Source organism: Arvicanthis niloticus, chromosome 3 (assembly GCF_011762505.2).
Source record: "Arvicanthis niloticus isolate mArvNil1 chromosome 3, mArvNil1.pat.X, whole genome shotgun sequence".
Taxonomy (NCBI): Eukaryota; Metazoa; Chordata; class Mammalia; order Rodentia; family Muridae; genus Arvicanthis; species Arvicanthis niloticus.
Window position 1 is genome coordinate 97,001,688 of NC_047660.1, and position 22,337 is coordinate 97,024,024.

A 22,337-nucleotide genomic window follows, 5' to 3' on the forward strand; every position below is an offset into this window, starting at 1 on the left:
TTGACAGCCATCATACTGTAAGGTAATGAGTTACTCCTGATCCTGGATTTTATTTCCGATGTCTGTGTGGGTTCTCTTGCCAGCACCACACTGCTGTAATTATTGGCAGCTTTGTGGCAAAGTTTGAAATTGGAAACTAAGATTCTCCTGTTCACACTGGTTTAGCCTTTTGCATTTCCATATGAATTTTAGCACCAACTAGATTTTTACTACACAATACTGAGCCAGGGTTCCGACAAGGATTGTGCTGAATGTGAGATTAAATCCAGAACCACTGCCATTTCAATACTGCCTTTGGGCTGTAGAGGTAGGTGTCTTCCTACTTAGGTCTTGTTTCTTTCAACTGTGGTTTAAACTTGCATTGTATAAGCATTTGCTTCTTTTGGGAAAAATATTCCTGTGTTATTGTTTTCTGAGATTTATTTATGAGCATGGGTATTTTCCCTGCATGGATGTCTGTGCACCATGTACATGAAGTGCCCACAGAGACCACAAGAGAGCATCAGATGCTCTTAGAACTGAAGTCACAGACAGGTGTTAGCTGCCTTGCGGATACTTAGAATGAAACTCCAGTCTTCTGCAAAGGCAGAAAGTGCTTTCAGCCACTATGGAACCCCTCCACCCACCCTCACTTCATTCTTTCTGATGCTTGTTGCAAATAAAAATGTTCAGTGTAAAGAAGTACAGGTGATTTTTATATGTTGGTTATAGTTCATGCAGCTCTATCTGGCCCATCCATTCTAAAGTAGAATTCTTGTGAATTCTACTTGGGCTTCTGCATATTAGATCATATTGTGTATGAATAGAGATCATTTTATTTGTCAAGAACAAGTTGGTTTTGAGTATCATTGGTTTCATTTGTATGAGTGGGTAAAGAGAAGGTGAAAAGGAAAAGTCTTTTCTTTCCCTTCTAGGCGTTGGGTGGATCAGGGTGACCAGTATTTGTTGGCTGACCCAATCAGGGGTTCTCATCCTTTGAATGTGAGCCTTTGTCCATAGACATGCCTTCTTACCATGAGTCTGGGAAGGGTACGTGTACATCCTTCTTTCCACACAACAACCAGAAAGTACATGTAAAATGGGACAAAAAGTCAGTGCATAATTTATACAGGAATCATGTCTTTTATTGGGACAGAGCCCCTCTCTGTAATCATGCCTAGTTTAGAACTTGCTATGTTACCTAGGCTGGTTTTGAACTCACAAAGATCTGCCTGCTTCTGCCCTCATGATTAAATGTGCCACCATTATACCCAGCTGGAAGTGTTTTGCTGAAAGATCATTGTCATCTCTGCTTCTCAGAGAGCTAGGTTCTTGTAGCCACTCCTATTCTGTGCATATTACCTGTCATGTTCATCTCCCGCTTTGTTCATGACTTTATATACCAAAGGACACCAAAGCATTGTCACATAAACTGGTACACCCAGATCCTGAGTGTGCCAGAATCACGATATAGGGAAAGCTCTGGTTCTTTCCAATTATTTGGTTCTGGGAAAGTGGCTGGAATCCATCCTTATAGGGCAGGGAAATGGTCTACAGACATGGGCATCATAGAAAATCACCTTATAAAAACATTATTTAAATTTTTTTCATACAGTATATTTTGATCATATTCTTTCTCCTCCCTCAACTCTTCCCAACATCCTTACCCATCCTAACTCATGAATTCTTATTCATGTTTATGTTCTCATTCCTCCCCGCCCCCCCCCCCCATTTATAGCACTAGGAGGGAAGGAGTAGATAATCAAAGCCTTTGAGTCTGGTTTTGAAATAGAAAATGAAATTTTGGAGGATTGCATAATTTCTAGCAGTTTTATAAGAACTAGTAAAAGCCACGATTCCACTCCTTGGGACCTCTCTGGAGTAGCAACAGCTGAGCAGTGTTGGGATGGCTCTGAAGCTGTCCTTGGTAGCTACTTGTCTTGGGACCAGGTCACCTTGAGTTAAGGATGCCGCTGCCGCTGCTGTTTTTAATCACGTTTTTGTTTTTGTCTTTTCTTCTCTGTAGATGATCACAGTAGGGTGAAGTTAAGACCTTTACCAGGAAAGGACTCTAAGCACAGCGACTACATTAATGCAAACTACGTCGATGTAAGTCAGAAATGTTCTTAAACGTGTTTTAGAAAATGAAACACTGCAGCAGAAGTGGTTGGGTGTATTTTAACAGCACACACACAGAAATGTCACTGAGAACATGGCCTGTTCGGTGTGGAGGGTGCCTGAATTATTAACCCATCTGCTGTGCTAAAACTTTGATCTCACTTTGTGCGGTGTCATCTTTGAAGGGCTACAACAAAGCGAAAGCCTACATTGCCACCCAGGGACCCTTAAAGTCCACCTTTGAAGACTTCTGGAGGATGATTTGGGAACAAAATACAGGAATCATCATCATGATCACGAACCTCGTGGAGAAAGGAAGGGTAGGAGCCTCTTGCCTCACTGTCTGTGTTTTGTGAATGAATGTGAGCTAAGCACCTGCTCACTGTAGGGAAGGAAGCCAACCAGGTGCAAACACAAGGATGTGTTCTCTCCTTGTGGGTTTGTGTTCTCTGAAACAGCAGAGGAGTCCCAAGTGAAAAATTAAATATGGTAACACAGGCGTGTGTTAGGGCATGCATCGAGGAAAGTGAATGCATCCTTTAGTGTGGAGGTTTTTAGAGACTGTCATACCTGAGGTGAGAAACAGACTCAAAGGAAGAACAACATACAGGAATAGGAGACAGACAGCAACAATCGGGGTCACTGGGAAATGTGGTGTAAGGAGGAAACTGAGGGGAAAGCAGAGGCAAACCCCACTGACCACCGTGAAGAGTAGCAGAATGAGCTGTATTTGTAACTTCTGGAGATGGTGCTGATTTAGGCTGAATAAAGGCTGCACTTCAGGTTCACTATCTATGGAATCCCCACTTTGCTGGCAGTGACCTCAGATGTACCACAGAGATTCCCAGGTAGACTTTGGCAAACCAGCCTAAATAGTGCTTAAAACTGTTTTATAACATATTCTGGCCAGATGTTGTGTAGGGTTCCTTCTTAGGGGTCTCTCTCTCTCTCTCTCTCTCTCTCTCTCTCTCTCTCTCTCTCTCTCTCTCTCTCTGTGTGTGTGTTGATCATAAGTACTCACCCATTTCTCAGATCATGTTTGCAGACTTATCCCAAGTCATGAACTTCTGCGGAGGCCACACAGCCTTTAAGCACTTCAGCCCATGCCTTTTTTTGTTTTGTTTTGTTTTGTTTTGTTTTGTTTTTTAGTTCTTTTCTATAGGCAATAATATCTGTGTCTTAATCCTGTTGTGTGAAAATGCTGCCTTTTCCCTCTTTGCAGAGAAAGTGTGATCAGTATTGGCCGACAGAGAACACTGAGGAGTACGGGAACATTATTGTCACACTGAAGAGCACAAAAGTACACGCCTGCTACACTGTTCGTCGTTTTTCAGTCAGAAATACAAAAGTGAAGAAGGTGCGTGCGCGGTGGGCGAGCCGGGACGAGTACTCCACAGTGAAGGCAGACCCAAGCTTTTAGAACATTTTCTACAACTTGAGTTTGTTTGAGATAAGGTCTCGTAGAGCTCAGGCTGGCCCCTGACTGGCTGCATATCTAAGATTGTTGAGTTAGTCCTGCCATATGCACCACTTGTGTGCTGGATTTCAGGCCTGAACTACCATACCAGGTTCATACGGTGCTAGGAATAGAACCCAGGGCTCTGCCAACTGAACTATCCAGCCCCAAAACATTTTGCCCGATATGTGTGCATCCCGTGAAAGGCATTGGCAAAGTGTAAGAGACCAGTTAGGTAGCCTGATTGGCTTCTTTCCTCTCCATGAACCTGGCTTCCTAAGTGTTGTCTGAGGAACACAGCACATACAGTGGTGTCTGTTTGTGAATTTTGTCGTTTGATAGCTTTAATGCCGTGTTTCCCAGAGTATCCCAAGGACTTTTGGCCCTACAAGATAGTTATTGAAATTTCATATTCTCCTTTTCAGTAAGAATGGGAAGTGGCTGTTATATAAAATGGACCCTCTTTTAGAAATGGATAGTGAACACAAGTGACCATGGTGTCTGAGATGATGTTTTGTCATGTGACTTAACCATAACATTTTATTTTATAAACAAGTGGTAGCCCAAGACTCACAATGTAGAAATGCTGCTTTCAAGTTATATCAGTTTCTACACTCCCCTGCCCCACACCACACTGGAATCCCCTGTCACAACAAGAGTCACCACAGCAGTATTTGGGATCTAAATAGTGGCTCAGTGAGAAAGTACACTTAGGACAGCCTTGAGTCTGGCAGTTGTCTGAAGCAGGGCTACTTGGTCTTTACATAGCCAAAAGGAAACCCCACACTTACTCAGCTCTAAGGCTCCCCTATACCCTCAGGCTAACAGCCCTTCCCCATACAGCTATGACTAGCATTAGCCACACTGTTCTAAGTCAGCAGCACCAAGTGTTCTGTAATATTCAGCTTCTGGATGCTTCTGGCTAACCAGTAATCATTCTAAAATCCACAGAGCTCATAGGAGTCCCTCGAGTACTCGCAGGGGCCCAGTTGCCTTTCTTGGAAATAGCTTGAGTGAGAGAACACAGTAGGTGTTCTGTGTGGCCGATGCATAGGTTGGGTCAGCGAAACTGTAAAAGTTGGCTCTGGAATGGAAGCCAGTCTGTAAACAGTCATGTGAGAGACAGAGCAAGGTGTGGCCCTGACTCTAGAGCTTCAGGCTTACTTCAGGCTTACCTCACAGCTCGTCCTTCTGTGGAATGCATGGTGGGCAGTAAGGAACCCTGCTAGGGATGGTCCAGGGGAGTGGTGGAGAAGAAACAAGGATGGCCAGGATGGCGGATGAAAGCAAGCGCCCAGGAGGATAGCAAGTCAGGAAGGGGAGACCTTGTGGGAGACTTAGTCCAAAGCCCTGGTGTTAAATGTTCATTGTTGGAATGATTTTATTTTTCTCTTTTGAGAGATGAGGATGTTACCATGTGACAACATGTAAGTTGATCACAAACAGGAAATAATTCAGCCCCAAACAATAGTTTAAAGAATGAGATCCGAGGTTGTGTTTCCTGGTACTTTTGTACTATTAACCATTTTGCTAACCCTAGGGGTTCAAGGTGCCTTTTTACACATTTCCACAGGGCCAGAAGGGAAACCCCAAGGGTCGTCAGAATGAGAGGACGGTGATCCAGTATCACTACACACAGTGGCCTGACATGGGAGTTCCTGAGTACGCCCTCCCAGTCCTGACCTTTGTGAGGAGGTCATCCGCAGCCCGCATGCCAGACATGGGTCCTGTGTTGGTGCACTGCAGGTAGGGTCAGCATGCGGAGGGAAAAACGACTGGAGGATTTGAGCATTGTGAACTCTGCCTGTGCTCATAACACAGAGAGAATTCCCATGGCTCAAGTCCTCTCTGAGAACCAGGGTAAGCTTGGTGCGATTACGAATAACGTCACTTCTGTGGGGTAAAAACTTCATTTGAAAAAAAGGAAAACAAGAAATCTGTAGCTTTGGGAAAAAAAATTGACTGATTATCTAGTTTTTATGAAATGGTCTTACTAAGTAAGGTCCCTACTGCTATAGGGGAATTGTGGGCTCAGCCTAATAAAATTTGAACATAGACAAGAATTCCATGACAGAGATTCTAATCGTTCTCTAAATGGACTTTCTGAGGGATGCCTCTAAATAACAATAAATAATAATAATAACAATAACAATGGCAGGTATAAAACGGTTCTTTCCATTTCTAACTTTTATGTGCTATATAAACTAGCTCTTACAAAAACTCTTGAAAGAATTGGTATTGTCTCTGAACTAACTGAAACAACTTAACTGCCTTTGCTATGTTTTACCTATGATTGCCTCCATGGCTTGTCCCCTGCTTTAGTGTTCAAGTTATTTATTCTGTAGCTACTGTTGCATGACTGCTTAGCATTTTCTGAGCACTTCTGTGGGACTGCTTTTATGTTTCACAAATTAAGACATTTGTGGGAGCTGAGATGTGGCCTTTGTTTACAGCCTTAAGTCTTACCTTCTAATCCATTCTGCACCCAGCAGTGGAAATCCATCTGTCAATCAGCCTGGGTACTGTGCTGGATGAGGAACCTCCTGGAAGCATTCTGCAAAAACAAGCTTGCCATGTGATACTAGATAGTTCACATCTCGGATAGCTTTTAAAACAAGAATTAAGAAAATAACTACAAAAAGTTGAATATTTTGGATATACCATTCTCCTCCTCTACCAAAAGAAAATAAATGCTCCTTTTAGTATAACTTTTAGAACATTAGGTTTTTTTTTTTATTTTATTTTTTTTTATTTTTTTTTTTTTTATTTTGCATGAGCCAGTGGCAGCCTGGGAGATTTATACCAAAAGGGATTTAGTGAGAGAGCCAAAAAACCATGGGCAAGAGAGAGCAGCCTGCCCAGGCCTCAGCTGCCTGCTTCTGCTGTGAAGATGGTTACTGTGAGACACCTCCAGCCTCATGCCGTTTGAGCTACTGGAAAGACAAAAAGGCAGCTGTGGCAGATTTATTATCCTACAGTAAAAAAAAGCATTCTGTGTTCTTCCTCACGTGTAGATGGTGGGAAGTGTTCAGGTTATTTCTATGAAGAGCCTATGTCATTTCTAGTAGGCTGTCTGGGGAACGGGCTGTTTCTTAGTTCATGAGCATTTGCATTGTATTTTGGTAGGGATGCTATTGGTTAATGGTACAGGCTGAGTACTTCCATCTCTTACAGCGCTGGTGTGGGCAGGACAGGCACCTACATTGTAATAGACAGCATGCTGCAACAGATCAAAGACAAAAGCACAGTTAATGTCCTGGGGTTCCTGAAGCATATCAGGACACAGCGTAACTACCTCGTCCAGACTGAGGTAAGAAGTGGCCATAACGATGGCCCAGAAAGATTAAAGCAAACTGAAGGGAACGATTCATTCCCTTAGGACTTGAAGGAATACATGATTTGTAGTTGAGATATCTGAGGGGCACACTCTTCTCTACATCACCGCTTTCCATCTCTGTCTTAAAGTCTGGGACACTTAGGAATCAGTGACAGTTATAGCAAGTTGTCCCAGGGAGTTAAGCATGCTGTCTTTCTCATATGTGTTAAACATGTGGAAGAGGTTGGCTCTTAAGTTCTTTACTGAACATGTGTTTGTAGCTGTGTGCTATTACTGAACCACCTGGTCTAGACGTGGTGGGAAAACACAGAGCTAAACTTAGCACAGGTCTCTACTCCCAAATAAGTTATAATGGATCAGCAAGTGAATACTGTGATCACCATCCAGCTACGAATGCTTGAGGAATTCACTGTCAGTCCCTCTTCAGAGCAGTGTTAATCCACAGTCAACTCTATGAATGAGTGGTTGTCCCCTGGCAGGTCCCATCGCTGTCCACCACAGTTTAGGAGCGGGTGGATGTCCTCTGGTAGATCCCCTCACTGCCCATCACTGTGTACCTTTCAGGAGCAGTACATTTTCATCCACGATGCCTTGTTGGAAGCCATTCTCGGGAAGGAAACTGAAGTATCTTCAAGTCAGCTGCATAGCTATGTTAACAGCATCCTCATACCGGGAGTAGGAGGAAAGACACGGCTGGAAAAGCAGTTTAAGGTAGTGCTGTGAATGGTGTCTTCAGTTAAAAACAAAAAGTTAGAAGATGCCCTGAATTTGGGTCTTGTTCGTGTAGACACTGAAATGGGGTACTATTTTTACTCCTTAAATGTAATGTGAAGGCGAGGTCTGGCCACGTGTACATGCAGAATACATTCTGTATTCAAGTAGATGTGGCAATGCAGAGGGAGGTTTTCACCACATGTATCTGCTCATACACAAGTAGATGTGGCACAGAGCTTCATTTTCTTTTGAGCTGCTGATGGCTGTATCTGAATGTATCCTCTAGCCACAAGGACATAAGACATTTAGTCAGTTGTCTGACCCCCAGAATAATGTTTTGTTTTTTCTTTCTTTCTCAGAAGCATTCAATAATACTTTTATTGATAATGGTTATTTGATCCAGGAGTAGTAGTAGCACATGTGTGCAATCCCAGCATTCAGGCCTAGATAGAAGGATCACAAGTTCAAGATCAGCCTGTTTAGGAAGAGAAAGGGAAGAGAGGGGCGTGACGATCTGTGTACATATTGTGGCCAAAATATACTTCATTGAAAAATCAGTACAGAGGCAACTGGGAAAGTAAAACGGTATTACTACAGAGCGGAGCTGAGCTTCACTTATTTTAATGGAACAGAAAATCTAGTGGCAGTGAAGGTTTGCGTAGATGAAAGCAAACTGCTGACGTCATTGGCTGGAGCTTTCAAACACTGTCTTCCCTGTGACCGAGCGCGCTGCTTTTTCTCAGCCTCTTCCTGCCTTCAGTTCTAGTTCTTTGCACAGTGTTCTGTATGTAATCTCCTCATTCCACATCAAAATGGAAAGGATGATTACAGTGAAAATTCTCACAGAAAAACTTGCCCTAGACGTGGAGATCTTCCTTGGCATCTCAGCCGAAGACAAGAGACATCCAAACAAATGATAACAAATGGGTAGGAAATAAAAAGCAAGTCAATTTTACTGAGTTCGATCATAAAACCAATTCCAAATTAATAGATGGCACTGTATTATTTTGATTGTAAAAGATGGATCATCACAAAACATTAAGTACCAAAATTTTTCAAAATTTTCCTGTTTTACATTTCTACTATATTTGAAGATTTCAGAGTCTGGGGAAAATTTGAATATAAAAACTAAAAGTGAAAAAAGTCATCTCATTTTGTCCATCTTGACACAAATGAAAAACTACTTATATATAGGCAAAAAATAGGATCATAGAATAATAAGAGCATCCTTACATTAAATATCTGAAATCCAAAATGCTTTAGTCTCCAAACCTTTCTGATTGCCAACATGATATTATGTAGAGAATTTCCATACTACATAATTTTGTGCACCTGTTTCATGCACAAAGCATGTGAAATCACCATCATGCTAAAATAAATCTCACGTCTAGACTTAATTCCAGTCCCTAAAATATCTAATTATATGTGCTAATAGGTACATAGGTAATGGGAAGACAGACAGAAAGACAGACAGACAAGGTACTCCCAAGCCTTAACTCTCAATCTATGTTTCTTTAGGTATACTTTAAAAAAAAAGAATTTACCAAACAAACCATTTTTTTCAGATATTGGGAAAACACCAGACAATTGGGTCTTTTAAGGCACTAGCCATTTGTAAAAACTTGTAACTGAAAATAACCTTTAAGGCCCAGGGCAGTGGTAATAACACAACTGGAGATAGTGTTCTTATGTATTTCATTGAGACAGAACCCTGCCCTCCTTTCGCTGATGACACCATGTCATGCACACAGTGCACACATGCACACACGCCACAGGCATTCTCTTCAGTGGTGTAGTCACTGGTACATCGCCCATACCCTAGGAAATAGCCTCCTACTCATGCTTATGAGAGTAACTCTAATTAAACTCAGCGGATCTCAACCCCCACTACACACACACACACACACACACACACACAGAGAGACAAAGCGAATTTGTTGTGAAGAAGAAAAGATTCAACAGCACCAAAAGGACTCACTATAAGAGGGTCACGGGAGTGAAAATGACCAAAATATATTCTGGACATGTATGAAACTGTCAAAGAGTTGTAAACAAAACAGAACTAAGAAAAGTGTCCCAGCCTAGTTACATAAACAAGAACAGTCACACTACAGGCTATAAGATGAAACCCACCATCCACAGAAATGTGCAGAGAATTGGTCAATGTCTTTATCTCCAAGATGTAGGCTCAGATCTTAATTAGATTAAGTAATAGTTTAATGTAGATCTGAATTGTATATGCTACTGAGGGAATCATAGAGAAATTCCCTAACAGCAGTGACTTCATGCACCCGAAAAATCCAGTGTTCAGTAACTGCTGCATGCATGGTACCTTCATTCCAGACCCCTAGGGCCTGGCAACAGACACAAGCCAGGCAACTGAGCAGAGGCTCACAAGTGAAGCATGAACATTCTTTGGGGTATAAAAGTCTCTTTATTGTTTTAGTCTGGCTGGTGATAGACATTCCTGCAGTTTCAAGCAGCTACTAGTGAGTGTGCTTTTGAATGATACCAAAAAGCAGTGCTCTTTTTCAGCTGATCACACAGTGTAATGCAAAGTGTGTGGAGTGCTTCAGTGCCCAGAAGGAGTGCAACAAGGAGAAGAACAGGAACTCTTCCGTCGTGCCGGGTAAGGCATCGGCTCAACTGCTCAGTGTGCGAGGAACCCTAAAGTTCACTGTGCATGTTGTGTAAGGACACAGCACTTACCCGAGTTCAGCCTAGGCAGTTTAAGATGTAGTGAATTTGGACGCCAGCAAGACATGTGACCTATCTGACAGGAAACCCAATTTTGATTTGCCTCAAAATGCCACAGTATTTCAGCTTTAACAGTGAGGTTAGAGAAATGGCTTAGTGGTTAAAAGCATTGACTGCTCTTACAGAGGACCCAAGTTCAATTCCCAGCACAAGGCAGCTCACAACTGTTTATAACTCTAGTTCCAGGGGATCTGACACCCTCACACAGACATACATGTAGGCCAAACACCAAATGTGCATTTAATTAATTAATTAATTAATTAAAAAATGATGATAATGCTACTATTCTTGTGGCACTAAGATTTGGGTCTTAGATTAATCTGGACTAATTAGATTAATTAGAACTGCATCATTGAATTATTCTAGATCTGGGCCCTATTGACTTGTGGCAGCCTCAGGAGTTAGCAGAGGATACTTTGTATACCTTATAAATGCAGGCATTTGTTGGTCACAAGAAGGCTCTACCTCCATTGAAAAGGGTCAGTGCTCTCTAAGGCCTTCATGGAGAGAAGGGCTCGTAGGGGTTGAAAAGGAAGACCCGGGTCAGGTTATCTGAAACACCTCTCCATGTTTTACTCTAATAGGCTTTGAAATCTTTTCCTACAGTTAAATTTTTATCCTACACTGTCTTAACTACCCAGGGAAATTTTCATTCAATACCCTTCTTACCGGATAACACTTTAGCTTGTTTAAATATGTAAGTGTTAGAAAGGAACCAGGGAGTCATGCCATTCACCAGGTAAAGCCCAGGAGGAATTGCCAGTGCCTGGGAACAATGAGGCAAATGTGGTGGTATTGTTTCTTTCCATATGACAGCCGAGCGCGCTCGAGTGGGGCTTGCACCGTTACCCGGGATGAAAGGAACAGATTACATTAATGCTTCTTACATCATGGTGAGAGTCAACCGGTAACACCTTTCAGTTTAATTGGCTGTATTTGTGATTAAGGAGTACATACCACCCCTGTGACTGATTTCATTTTTGAAGTAATTTCTCAACACGTAACATCAAAAGTATAGAAATTTCTGTGTCTTGAAACTTTTAACAAAAGATAGCCTGAAGGGTGGGAATGCAAAGAATACCTAAATTAAGCCAAATGCTTCTTAAGGAATTAATTTTATTGTTAATTTCACCCATCTAGCTTTTAAATAAATGTTGAAATTGCTGTTAAGTAAAAACAGCAGGGGTAACTTGAAATGAATTGCATGTGGAGAGAAAATTTTCTGCACAGTGTTCACAGAAGTACAACTTAAAATTAGCAAATGTACTGAATGCTTTTCTCGATTTTTGTTTTTTAGAGTAGCCAAATAGTGCTGCCTTGTTTCACGAATGTATTTACTTCCACAAACTTATAATGTCACATACATAGTCACTAATTCTCCCTTTCTTTAACGGTAGGGCTATTACAGAAGCAATGAGTTCATTATAACCCAGCATCCTCTGCCACACACTACGAAAGACTTCTGGAGAATGATTTGGGATCATAATGCACAGATCATTGTCATGCTGCCAGACAACCAGAGCCTGGTAAGTAAAGCACATCTGCTGTGTATTAATGAGCCCGTGAGACTACAAACATAATTTACTGCAGTGCCTTGCCCTGGGCTGTTGGGTCTGTGTATGCTGCGAGGGGCGTTTTCATGAGTGCCGACCTTCTCGCTTCCATACTTGATTCTCCAATGATGTTTACACTGCTCCTCAACCACATGCACTGGGTAACGGCTTTGAAAAATGTCCTCGTAGTAAACCCCTAATATGACCAGAATGACTTCTCAATCACTGCATGCCCCTCTCAGAAGATAGGTGGCTTATTACATTTATGGTGTATGTAAGCTATATTTACCTTCTATGAACTAACTTATTTAATTGCTGGAGGAACAGAAGAAGTGGCCTTGTTTAAGAGCATGCAGTAATAATTAAACTTGGATATGTATCTCAGTTATCTGTATGTTGAAAGTCAAACTTTTTAATCATTTTCCCTATGTGTCCCATCCCACCACATCATAGGAACGGGTACTAATAATGTTTCCCATTCCATAGGTCCCACAGCAGAGAGAAGCTAGGAGAAGCCATTTAGGTCCATCCTGCAGAGGGGAATCTAAGCCCCCAGTCCTTTTCTGTTAAAGATTCTATACAGGAGATGGATAAACACATTTTTAAAAAAAACAGAATTACATGTTTTTGCTTAGATATCCAGTGCATGTACATTTCAGAATTAGCTGAGTCTTAAAAAGTTATTCTGTGGTCATGGTGCCTACAAGATAAGACAAAAAACAATAGGGAACTGCCTCTGACTGTCAGATTAATGAGTTTTAATTAAAAAAGAACAGCCTGTGGTTGAACCGCCTAGTCTGGATGACAGTATTTGACTACGTGCCCAATCAGTAGGAGCTTCTTTGCTTTGTTGCAGTTTGCTCCTGCTTCTGAATCCTAAGGCTGCTTCAGTGACAAAATGGCAGCAAGGTTGAGAAGCTTAAGCTGAAAACGGGAGTGTAGGTGTTCAGATTTGCAACAGGGGCCCACTCTGATCTGATCGGCATGTGGAAATGGGAGGGCTGAAGCAGCTTTCTGTCGGATGAGCTAGTATTTCGTTACTGTCAGTTAACAGAGGCCATCCACCACTAAGATTCTCCCCAGGATTCATTTGTCTAGGAAAGCTAGGGGACAATTAGACCCAATAAGGAGATTTATGTTCTCCAGACAGAATACCATGACTGATGTGGAACACAACATCTCCAGGTCCCTCTGAAGCCAGGCTAGAAGACTGCCTAAAGCTGGTATTATTTTGTTGTTTCTACTACTGTAACTATACAAGAGTCTAATTTTTAATTGACTTAAAAGTCACGAGTCCCTAATTCTACAAACAATATCACCAATACCTTTATATTTGGATCATCTCATATCTAGATAATCTCCAGAACTTGGGAAGTTGGAACAACAGGATCAAGAATCTGAGGTTATCATCAGCTATAAAGGAAATCAAAGTCCATCTTGTTCCATAAAGGCACAATCTGAAAAAGTATATAATAATAATAATAATAATAATAATAATAATAATAATAATAAATGTGTCAGTGAGAAGGAAAGATGGGGTGGGCAGTCTAAAATGCTGCAGGCCTGTATTTGTTGGAAAACCCTGCAGAGGGGCTTTCTGTAAGCTGCATGCTTTACTGTTGAGGCTGGTGTAGTTACAGGGCACAGGGGAGGGGTGGGGCAAGGTGGTAAAGTTTCCTTTGGAGGTGCAAAGTTGGCCATTGCTAGGGTTAACCAAGGCATTGTCAGTTAAAGAATGTCAAATGTCAATAGAGGTCTCTCGGTGGCCATTACTGGGGTACAGGGAGCATAATGGTCAAGAATCTAGAAAGATAAATTATTTTACTTCTAGGAACCAAATTACCATTGTTAAGGGATTTTTCACAGTTTAACAGAAATGGAGAAGCTTTACAAAATGGCATGGCCCTACTTAACATATCCAGTATATATACGAATGTGTGCATGCGCCCACGTGCGTGCACACACACCTACCTGTGACCAGAAAGTCAGCTGAATTAAGAAGTTGTTCTTGAAGCTGGGACTGCAGTTCAGTTGCTAGTGCTTGCCTAGCATGTATGAAGCCCTGAGTTTAATCCCCAGTACCACATAAAGCTGGTTGTGACATAGCCTGTAATCTCGCCATTTGGGGAGGGAGGGGCAGGAGGATCAGGAGTTCAAGGTCATCCTTGGCTTTGTGGCAAGCTCAGGTCCACCCTGAGCTACATGAGCTTCTGCCTCCAAAAGGAAAGGAAAGGAAAGGAAAGGAAAGGAAAGGAAAGGAAAGGAAAGGAAAGGAAAGGAAAGGAAAGGAAAGGAAAGGAAAGGAAAGGAAAGGAAAGGAAAGGAAAGGAAAGGAAAGGAAAGGAAAGGAAAGGAAAGGAAAGGAAAGGAAAGGAAAGGAAAGGAAAGGAAAGGAAAGGAAAGGAAAGGAAAGGAAAGGAAAGGAAAGGAAAGGAAAGGAAAGGAAAGGAAAGGAAAGGAAAGGAAAGGAAAGGAAAGGAAAGGAAAGGAAAGGAAAGGAAAGGAAAGGAAAGGAAAGGAAAGGAAAGGAAAGGAAAGGAAAGGAAAGGAAAGGAAAGGAAAGGAAAGGAAAGGAAAGGAAAGGAAAGGAAAAGGAAAGGAAAGGAAAGGAAAGGAAAGGAAAGGAAAGGGAAAAGAGGGAAAGAGGGAAAGAGGGAAAGAGGGAAAGAAAGAGGGAAAGAGAGAAAGAGAGAAAGAGAGAAAGAGAGAAAGAGAGAAAGAGGGAAAGAAAGAGGGAAAGAAAGAGGGAAAGAGGGAAAGAGGGAAAGAGGGAAAGAGGGAAAGAGGGAAAGAAAGAGGGAAAGAGGGAAAGAGGGAAAGAGGGAAAGAGGGAAAGAGGGAAAGAGGGAAAGAGGGAAAGAAAGAGGGAAAGAGGGAAAGAGGGAAAGAGGGAAAGAGGGAAAGAGGGAAAGGGAAAAAGGGAAAGGGAAAAAGGGAAAGGGAAAAAGGGAAAAGGAAAAAGGGAAAAGGAAAAAAAGGGAAAAAAGGGAAAAAAAGGGAAAAGGGAAAAAGAAAGGAAAGGAAAGGAAAAAGGAAGAGAAAGGAAAGGAAGGAGAAAGGAAAGGGAAAAGGAAAACGGAAAAGAAAAAGGAAAAAAGGAAAAGGGAAGGAGGGAAGGACGGTACATTTAATTATTTTAATGTTTCAAGATGAGTAATTACTGCCAACATCAATGTATGTAGATTTTTCCTTCCTTTGATTTATTTAAACTAACTAGATCATAAACTATTCCTAGTATATATTTTGAGAATACAGACATATATTGTTCTCGTTTTTAAATTATGGAAATAAAGGCTCAGAGATATGAAGCATGGGATAGATAGAATACTAGATAAATTAATGTCTGCATCATTCTGAGGCCCATCTTACTATATATCCTGAGTCTGTTTGCAGGATCATACTTCCGTTTCCCTGAACAAAGCATACTCAAACTCACGGCAGTTCCAGGCTTTTGTATAGACTAAACCCAATTGCTGATCTGCTTCCCCTTCTGCTGAGCTTTAAAAATAAGAACGCACTTGGCAATAATCTATATTGAAACTTGAAAGGGTGATAAGTCTCATTGGACGGCTGGCTCATTTCTAATGCAACAGTGTAAGCTTAAACAAAAGCCTTCTTTGTTGTGAACATTACTCCTGACTTCCACAATTGTAAATAGGCATTCTCAGTAAAATGTTCATAAAAATCTATATGCCTCGGGCAAACGGGAGTTTCTTATATGAGCTCATTAGAAAAAAGGAAGGGGATATATACATCAGCGTAATCCTATTTCATATGGTCTTCAACCATTAACCTTTGCTTAGGAAGCCATAACTTTCAGGGATAGAATTCAAGTGCCGAGCCTGCATTTCTAGTTTTAAACTTTAAATAGAAGAACATGTAAACCTTGCCTGTTCCAAAACTGAATGGTTTCTGTGGTACCCCTCGTGAAATCTGACACCAAACCTGTTCAAAGTGCCCATGTGAGAGCTGGCCTGCTTACTTCTGCTCAGCTTCCTCCCTGAGAGGTGCAGCCCTTTCCTCCTCAGTAGCAGTGTGACTTAGACACTTCATGGGCATCTCTGTGTGCATCCTCATTTGTCAGGACAGATGATGTGAATCCCTTATCTAGCCACTATCATCCAAAGTTTATAAAGAACTCTAAGAAGTGAGCAAAAATGTTTCCAAGTGTGACAGAAATGATTAGCAGGTATGTGCAAAGGTACTCCGAGTGACTATCATTTCTCTTATAAAATAGCACCACCTACCAATTAGGGTGGCTATTACTTAAAAAAAAAAAATCAACAAATGATAAATGTTGGTAAGAAGGAATAAGATCTCTTGCTGGTGTGGTCTAGCATGGCCGTAACCCCATATGTAGCATTTAAGGGCCACATAGGAACACCCCATCTTTACAAAAGAATTGAAAGAAAACTCACTATTCATTGGACTATTGACTAATACAACCACATGGAAAACAGTATTCAGGTTTCTAAAGAAATTTAAAACACCACTAACCCTTTGCTGGACATACACCCCCCCAAAATAAGATAAGCACCCTGTGAAATTTCCACACTTCAGTGTTCTCTGAGACATTGTCACTGAAGCCAAAGTGTAGAAACAACCAAGTAAACACACGTGGCACATTTTCTGTCCCTAAGAAACAAGGTCTAGTTTTTAACACCAATGGAAAACACTACACTAAGTTAAGTAAGCCACACATAAGAAGAAAACATTCTATAACCTCACTAAGAAGGAATAATTCCAAGATAAGTGGTGAACAAGATAGTAATTGGGGGTAGGGAGTAGGCCCAGGGACACAAAGCACAGGTATATCTGTAAAATGAGTAAGTCTAGAGATCATGTACCATCTAAGAGCTGTAAGTAAAAAACTGTACTCTACTTAGCATTTATGGAAATTATATTGTAGCTATTGCCACAAAAGTAAAAAAAAAAATGTGAAGTGATAACATGTCCATTTAGTTGACTGTATTAAACCTTACTGTTTATAATATGCATTTTACTTCAAAAATACACAGTAAAAATTATTTTTAAAATATTCATTTACTAACCAGGTATAAAGTAAAGCAACTTTAAAATAACAACTAAATAACTATACCTGATCTCCGGTTTTGCTACATCTATTATAAATCAGAACAGCTGTCAACTAGGGATAATGCATGCTCTATGGAGAAGCAGCTTGGCTGGTTACAAGAGAGAAGTCCTATGAGATGGTTATTGTCAACATACATTTTACAATTGACTGTAATAACATTGTAAATGACTAGATGCAGTGTTAGTAAGTCTATAAAATCAACTTACAAGGTAACTTGAGTGGCTTGCGAGATGCAAACTTGAGGAGTCAGTTTGCAAGAAAACTGAAAAACTAAGATTTGGTTACACTGTAAAATAATTTGTTTTCTTGGTCCCCAAAGGCAGAAGATGAGTTTGTGTACTGGCCCAGTCGTGAAGAATCCATGAACTGTGAGGCCTTTACTGTCACCCTTATCAGCAAAGACAGACTGTGCCTCTCTAATGAAGAACAGATTATCATCCATGACTTCATCCTTGAAGCTACACAGGTAACGTAAACCATACCCCCCCCCCCGCAACTGTACAACCTGGACCCTTTATCATCTTTTTAAGTAATAATAAAGTGATTTCTCTAGTTGGAGACAGGATTCGGTGTTTGAATAAGACTTAATTTTAAATAAATACATTCCATTTTTTTCCTTCCTTCAAATATTTGCTTTTTGTCACCTGGATAGATGAGATGTGACAGTCTCTGGTTGAGCATGCATACAAGTAGGTCTTCTGGCTTAAAGATAAAGACATTATCCCATAATGAATATGGGATAATATTCAACATAGGAGAGAAAGGCTGCTTGCTTTGACATTGGAAACAAAAGCCTTGTAATGAGTTACAAAGATGACACTTTAATAGACACTATTTACACATATAATAACGGCCTTCTTGTGAGAAGGATAAGAGATATCAGCAATTCAAATGGTACCTCAGTTCCCCCCCTTATTCCCTTTTCTGTAAGTCAAAGTTAGGCTAGTGGGCCATAATGGCCCTTACAAGTGTTTTGGATTGGTTAGTTTGGTTTGGTTTACTCGTTTGCCTGATTAAAAAGATCCTACTGTTCATAAGTATGGTGTGTTTTAATAACAGGTATGTCTTATGTAATTTGGGCAACCCAACACTTCAGTTTCTGGTGATACATGCTTTCTAGGGAGCAGGCATCAGGCATTTGATTAAAGACATATAAATTATAGGAAGACCTAATATTCTGTCTTGTTGGCTGCAGGATGACTATGTCCTAGAAGTTCGGCACTTTCAGTGTCCCAAATGGCCTAACCCAGATGCCCCCATAAGCAGTACCTTTGAACTGATCAATGTCATCAAGGAAGAGGCCTTAACACGGGATGGCCCCACCATTGTTCATGATGAGTAAGTATCTGCTCCTGTGTGTTAGGTTTGAGTGCTTTTCTTACAGGATTCATGCACCAAGTGCAAAGGGAACACTGCCTTCTCTCTGCTTTTGATGTTCCATGTTACCTCAAATGTGGGCATACATGTGCAAAAAGGTTGTAGTTGTGTTTTAATTGGTCAAATTGTGCTGGGCTCCAAGTGTTCCTAGAGAGTATGTTCTAGAAGGGAAAAATACTGTACTCCTTTTCTTCACCAAAAAGTATGCAGCTCTTTCTTGGGGACCAGAACACCATAACCTTAATATGTGTCATTCACAGCATGCTGTGCTCACCTGCTCAAGTCTACTCTATTCCAAGGTTAGTCTGTTCCTACCCAGGATGTCTGCAACATAATCTTTTCAGATGGTTGTATGTTTTACCCAAATAATGACAGCTAGTTTCCTGTGTAACTAAACTAATTTCATTTAATAATTTTCAAAGTGTGGTCTGAGAAACCTGTGGATTGTATCTCCAAGGCCTTCCCAGGAGATCAAGAAAGTCAAGTTTTTAAATATATGTGTGTATATATGTATGTATAAGTACATATTATAACATATATATTACAATATATATCACAGTGAGACCATTTGCCTTGTTCATTCTCTGTCTGTCATGAGTATATAGAGATTTCCAGAGCTACATGTTATGAAACCATCACTCAAGACTAGTAGATGACATGGTTTCTGTTGTACATTTTCTGTTTTAATTCCTAATACCTGAGATTTCCTAAGTAAGTAAACGTTTAGCCATTATTATAATTTGGTCTTGAGAACAAAAGCTTTAGGCTGGTAAAAAAAATTCTGTAACAAATGCCAATTCACTGGTCTCTGCTCCAACAGCTTCAGAGACATCCACAAGTCATAACTGTTAAGAATCACAAGAAAATAATGTTATGATATTTACTGTGTTTGGGAAAGCAGACACAGGATGAAAGTTGCATAGCACCTGGATAGGTTTATATTTAGTGTCAGCTGGAATCAGCCACATGATTTATGGAATCTAGTGTAAAATGCAAATGTAGGCCTCTCTGTAAAAAGACACTAAGGGTTTCCGGATGGCAGTGGTCAAGCGCTGAGGTCCAGTCAGGCTTCCCCTGAGTGAGCAAGTCCATTGAGGCACAGGAGACAAGTCCCTAAGACTCAAAGCCACCTCCATCCCAGCCCCGCTCCTCACTGCCTTCCTGGTTTTTACAGCAGTTGCTCCTGTTTCCTCTTCCTCTTTCAGACTGTGCTTTAATTAATTAATTAAAATGCTTTCCTGCTTTCTGTTCATTCACTCCCTACACTTTAACTTGATTTTGAATTTGGGGATTTTGGGTTTGTTTGTTTGTTTGTTTGTATAGGTTTTGACATTGTTGTTGTTTGAGGCTGGTCTCATTACTTAAGCCCAGGCTGACCATACCATACAACATGGCTATCTTCTTGCCTTGGCCTCCCAAGTACTCAGATTACACCCTGCTGGAGTATAAACCTAATTTTATTTTTAATTTTATATTGCTACCCCTCCCTGAAGAGCAGAATTTCCTCCCCACCCTACTGACTTCTAAATGAAATTTTACCTTCTTCACAGTGACAGCCCTGTAACTCTGAATGGTGTCCCCAGCTATGCTCCCTTTTTTATTTTTACTAAAAATAGATTTTTTTCATACAGTCATATTCTGATCATGTTTTCCTCTCCCTCAACTTCTCCAAGTTCTTTCCTACTTCCCCTGTCATCCAGACCATACCCTGTCTGTTTCTCCTTAGAAAACCAATAGACATCTAAGGACAACAAAATGTGATAAAATAAAAACAAATTAGAATAGACAGAACAAACATGGAGAAGAAAAAGAACCAAAGAAAAAGCAAGAGAAACACATATAGACACAGAGACATACACATTCATACTCACAGGAATCTCATAGAAACACAGAACCAGAAGCCATAATATATACACACAAAGGAACTTTAAGGAAAAAAAAAGGAAAAGAAAAATGCCCCGGACACAACATTATGAGACCTCAACAGATGAACAGAGAACCTCAACAGAGAACCTCCAAAGATGTCATTTAGTCTTCTCTCAGCCATCTACTGCTAGGCATAGGGCCTAACCTCAAAAGGGGTTTGTTTCCACAGTGAGATTTCCTTCAAAAATACTAATTTTTCATTTGTAAGCAGTTACCTATTGGCACTGGCTTCTGGGTTAGGGATTGAGCATGTACCCACGTCTCTGGACTCTAGGACCTTGTCTGGTATAGACCTGTGCAGGCCCCATGCATGCTGCCTCTGTCTCTGAGTTTGTATGTACTCTTCAGTCAGGGTTGTGTTGATGAAGCCTTCTTTCCTTGGGGTCTTTCATCCCTCTGACTCTTATGCTCTTTTTGCTTCCTCTCCTGCTTAGTTCACTGAGCCCTGAGGGGAGAGATTTGATGGAGACATCTACTTTAGGGCTGAGAGTTTCAAGGTCTCTCACTCCCTGTATATTGTCTGCCTGTGGGTCTCTGTGTGTTTCCATCTGCAGAAGGAAGCCTCTCTGATGATGGCTAAGCAAGGCACAGATCTTTGAATATAGCAGAATGTCTTTAGGAATCATTCTATTGCTAAGCTCCTTTAATCAAACAGTAGTATGTGGTTTCCCCTACGTCCCTGGCCTAGAGACTTTCAGGTTCCTGGTCACCCAAGCATTGCTGGATATGGTTCCATCTATGGAGTGGACCTGAACTTAAATCAGGTCTTGGTTGGTTACTCCCGCAAGCTGTGTGCCACTGATGCACCAGCATATCTTGTAGGCGGGTCATTGTTGTAGATTGATGGGTTTGTAGCTGGGTTGGTGTTTACCTTTCTACTTTGCTGGTATGCAATGCAGGGTACCTTCCAATACCAGCCAACTTCCCCAGCTGTGATCTTCAAAACAGTGCTAAAGGTATAATAATTGTACCTTTTGTGGCCATAGGTAGTATGCACACCGGACATGGACCTTCATCTATTTTAGAATCAACACACACCAAATATTTTGGCAAAACCAAACAAACAAAAAACAAAACAAAAACCCAAAAAACAAAAAACACTAAAGCCAACATTACTTTTAACTAGAGAAAGTATATCAAGCCAACTTCCAAAACCAGTGGGTTTGTATACAACTCTTGTGTAATGTAAACTGTAAGTTAGCAAGATCAATCCATGTAGTTCTGAATGAAACTCAGCAAATATTATTTAATCACACACAGTATATAAAGTTCTAAAAGGAATGGCCTTCATTTTATTCAGTCTTTCTTGTATTCTAGTATTAGATGTGTAGGTTCATTAGATTTGAGTTTCTAGGCATGCTTGATTACGCCATGCTGTTCCCACACTTCTAGGAAATGTGACACTGGGTTTTTTCTTCGTGTATGAACATCACAGGTGTCCTTGCACAAAACTAGAGGCAGCCTAGCCCACATTAACCTAGGCTATGTGTTACAACCACCACCGTGTGTGTCACCTGTCTTTGACTGAAATGCTAGACATGAGTTAGCAATGGCCAGTGGTAGAATCAACAGCCCACGGAAAGACTAGCATATGCACACTTGAAAGCTTGTTCCACAGCAGACAGCAGGCATCTCACTACACTCTCTGCCTAGCTAGCTGGGTAGTGTCCTGCCTGACTAGCTGGAGCTAATCTTTAAGAAGAGCTAGGAAAAGAAAGAGGGGTGTTCCTAAGTTTAATGATTTCACTGGAACAAGTTAAATAAAGGTTAAATTTTTTCCTTCAGGCAACCAAGTAAGTCAGATGACTTTTTTAAAATACTGTGAAAATAAGGTAGTCTTAGTACAACTTAGAATCTGACAAAGGTAGTGCAATGAGACAGGACTGAACAAAAACAGTGAAATAGAGCAATCATAGTGGATATTAAGATAATATATTTAGAGAGCTAATGGGAGCTTTTATGAAATGATTACAAACACATGAGTGAGTTGGCAAAATTAATACATAAAAAAATGAAAAACACTGC

At 40.8% G+C, this 22,337-nt stretch overlaps 1 protein-coding gene across 2 annotated transcripts in view; it reads left to right on the forward strand.

Annotated features, from left to right (window-relative positions):
* The window catches only part of Ptprg (protein tyrosine phosphatase receptor type G), a 670,147-nt gene that overhangs the window by 642,247 nt on the left and 5,563 nt on the right, over window positions 1-22,337 (forward strand). For both annotated transcript variants that reach the window (XM_034497422.3, XM_034497423.2), the window contains 11 exons: window positions 2,006-2,088; window positions 2,283-2,417; window positions 3,320-3,454; window positions 5,127-5,299; window positions 6,728-6,863; window positions 7,455-7,601; window positions 10,140-10,233; window positions 11,178-11,254; window positions 11,759-11,887; window positions 17,329-17,475; window positions 18,205-18,347. In XM_034497422.3, the coding sequence (XP_034353313.1) occupies window positions 2,006-2,088; window positions 2,283-2,417; window positions 3,320-3,454; window positions 5,127-5,299; window positions 6,728-6,863; window positions 7,455-7,601; window positions 10,140-10,233; window positions 11,178-11,254; window positions 11,759-11,887; window positions 17,329-17,475; window positions 18,205-18,347 (1,399 nt within the window). The remainder of the gene's footprint in view (window positions 1-2,005; window positions 2,089-2,282; window positions 2,418-3,319; window positions 3,455-5,126; window positions 5,300-6,727; window positions 6,864-7,454; window positions 7,602-10,139; window positions 10,234-11,177; window positions 11,255-11,758; window positions 11,888-17,328; window positions 17,476-18,204; window positions 18,348-22,337) is intronic.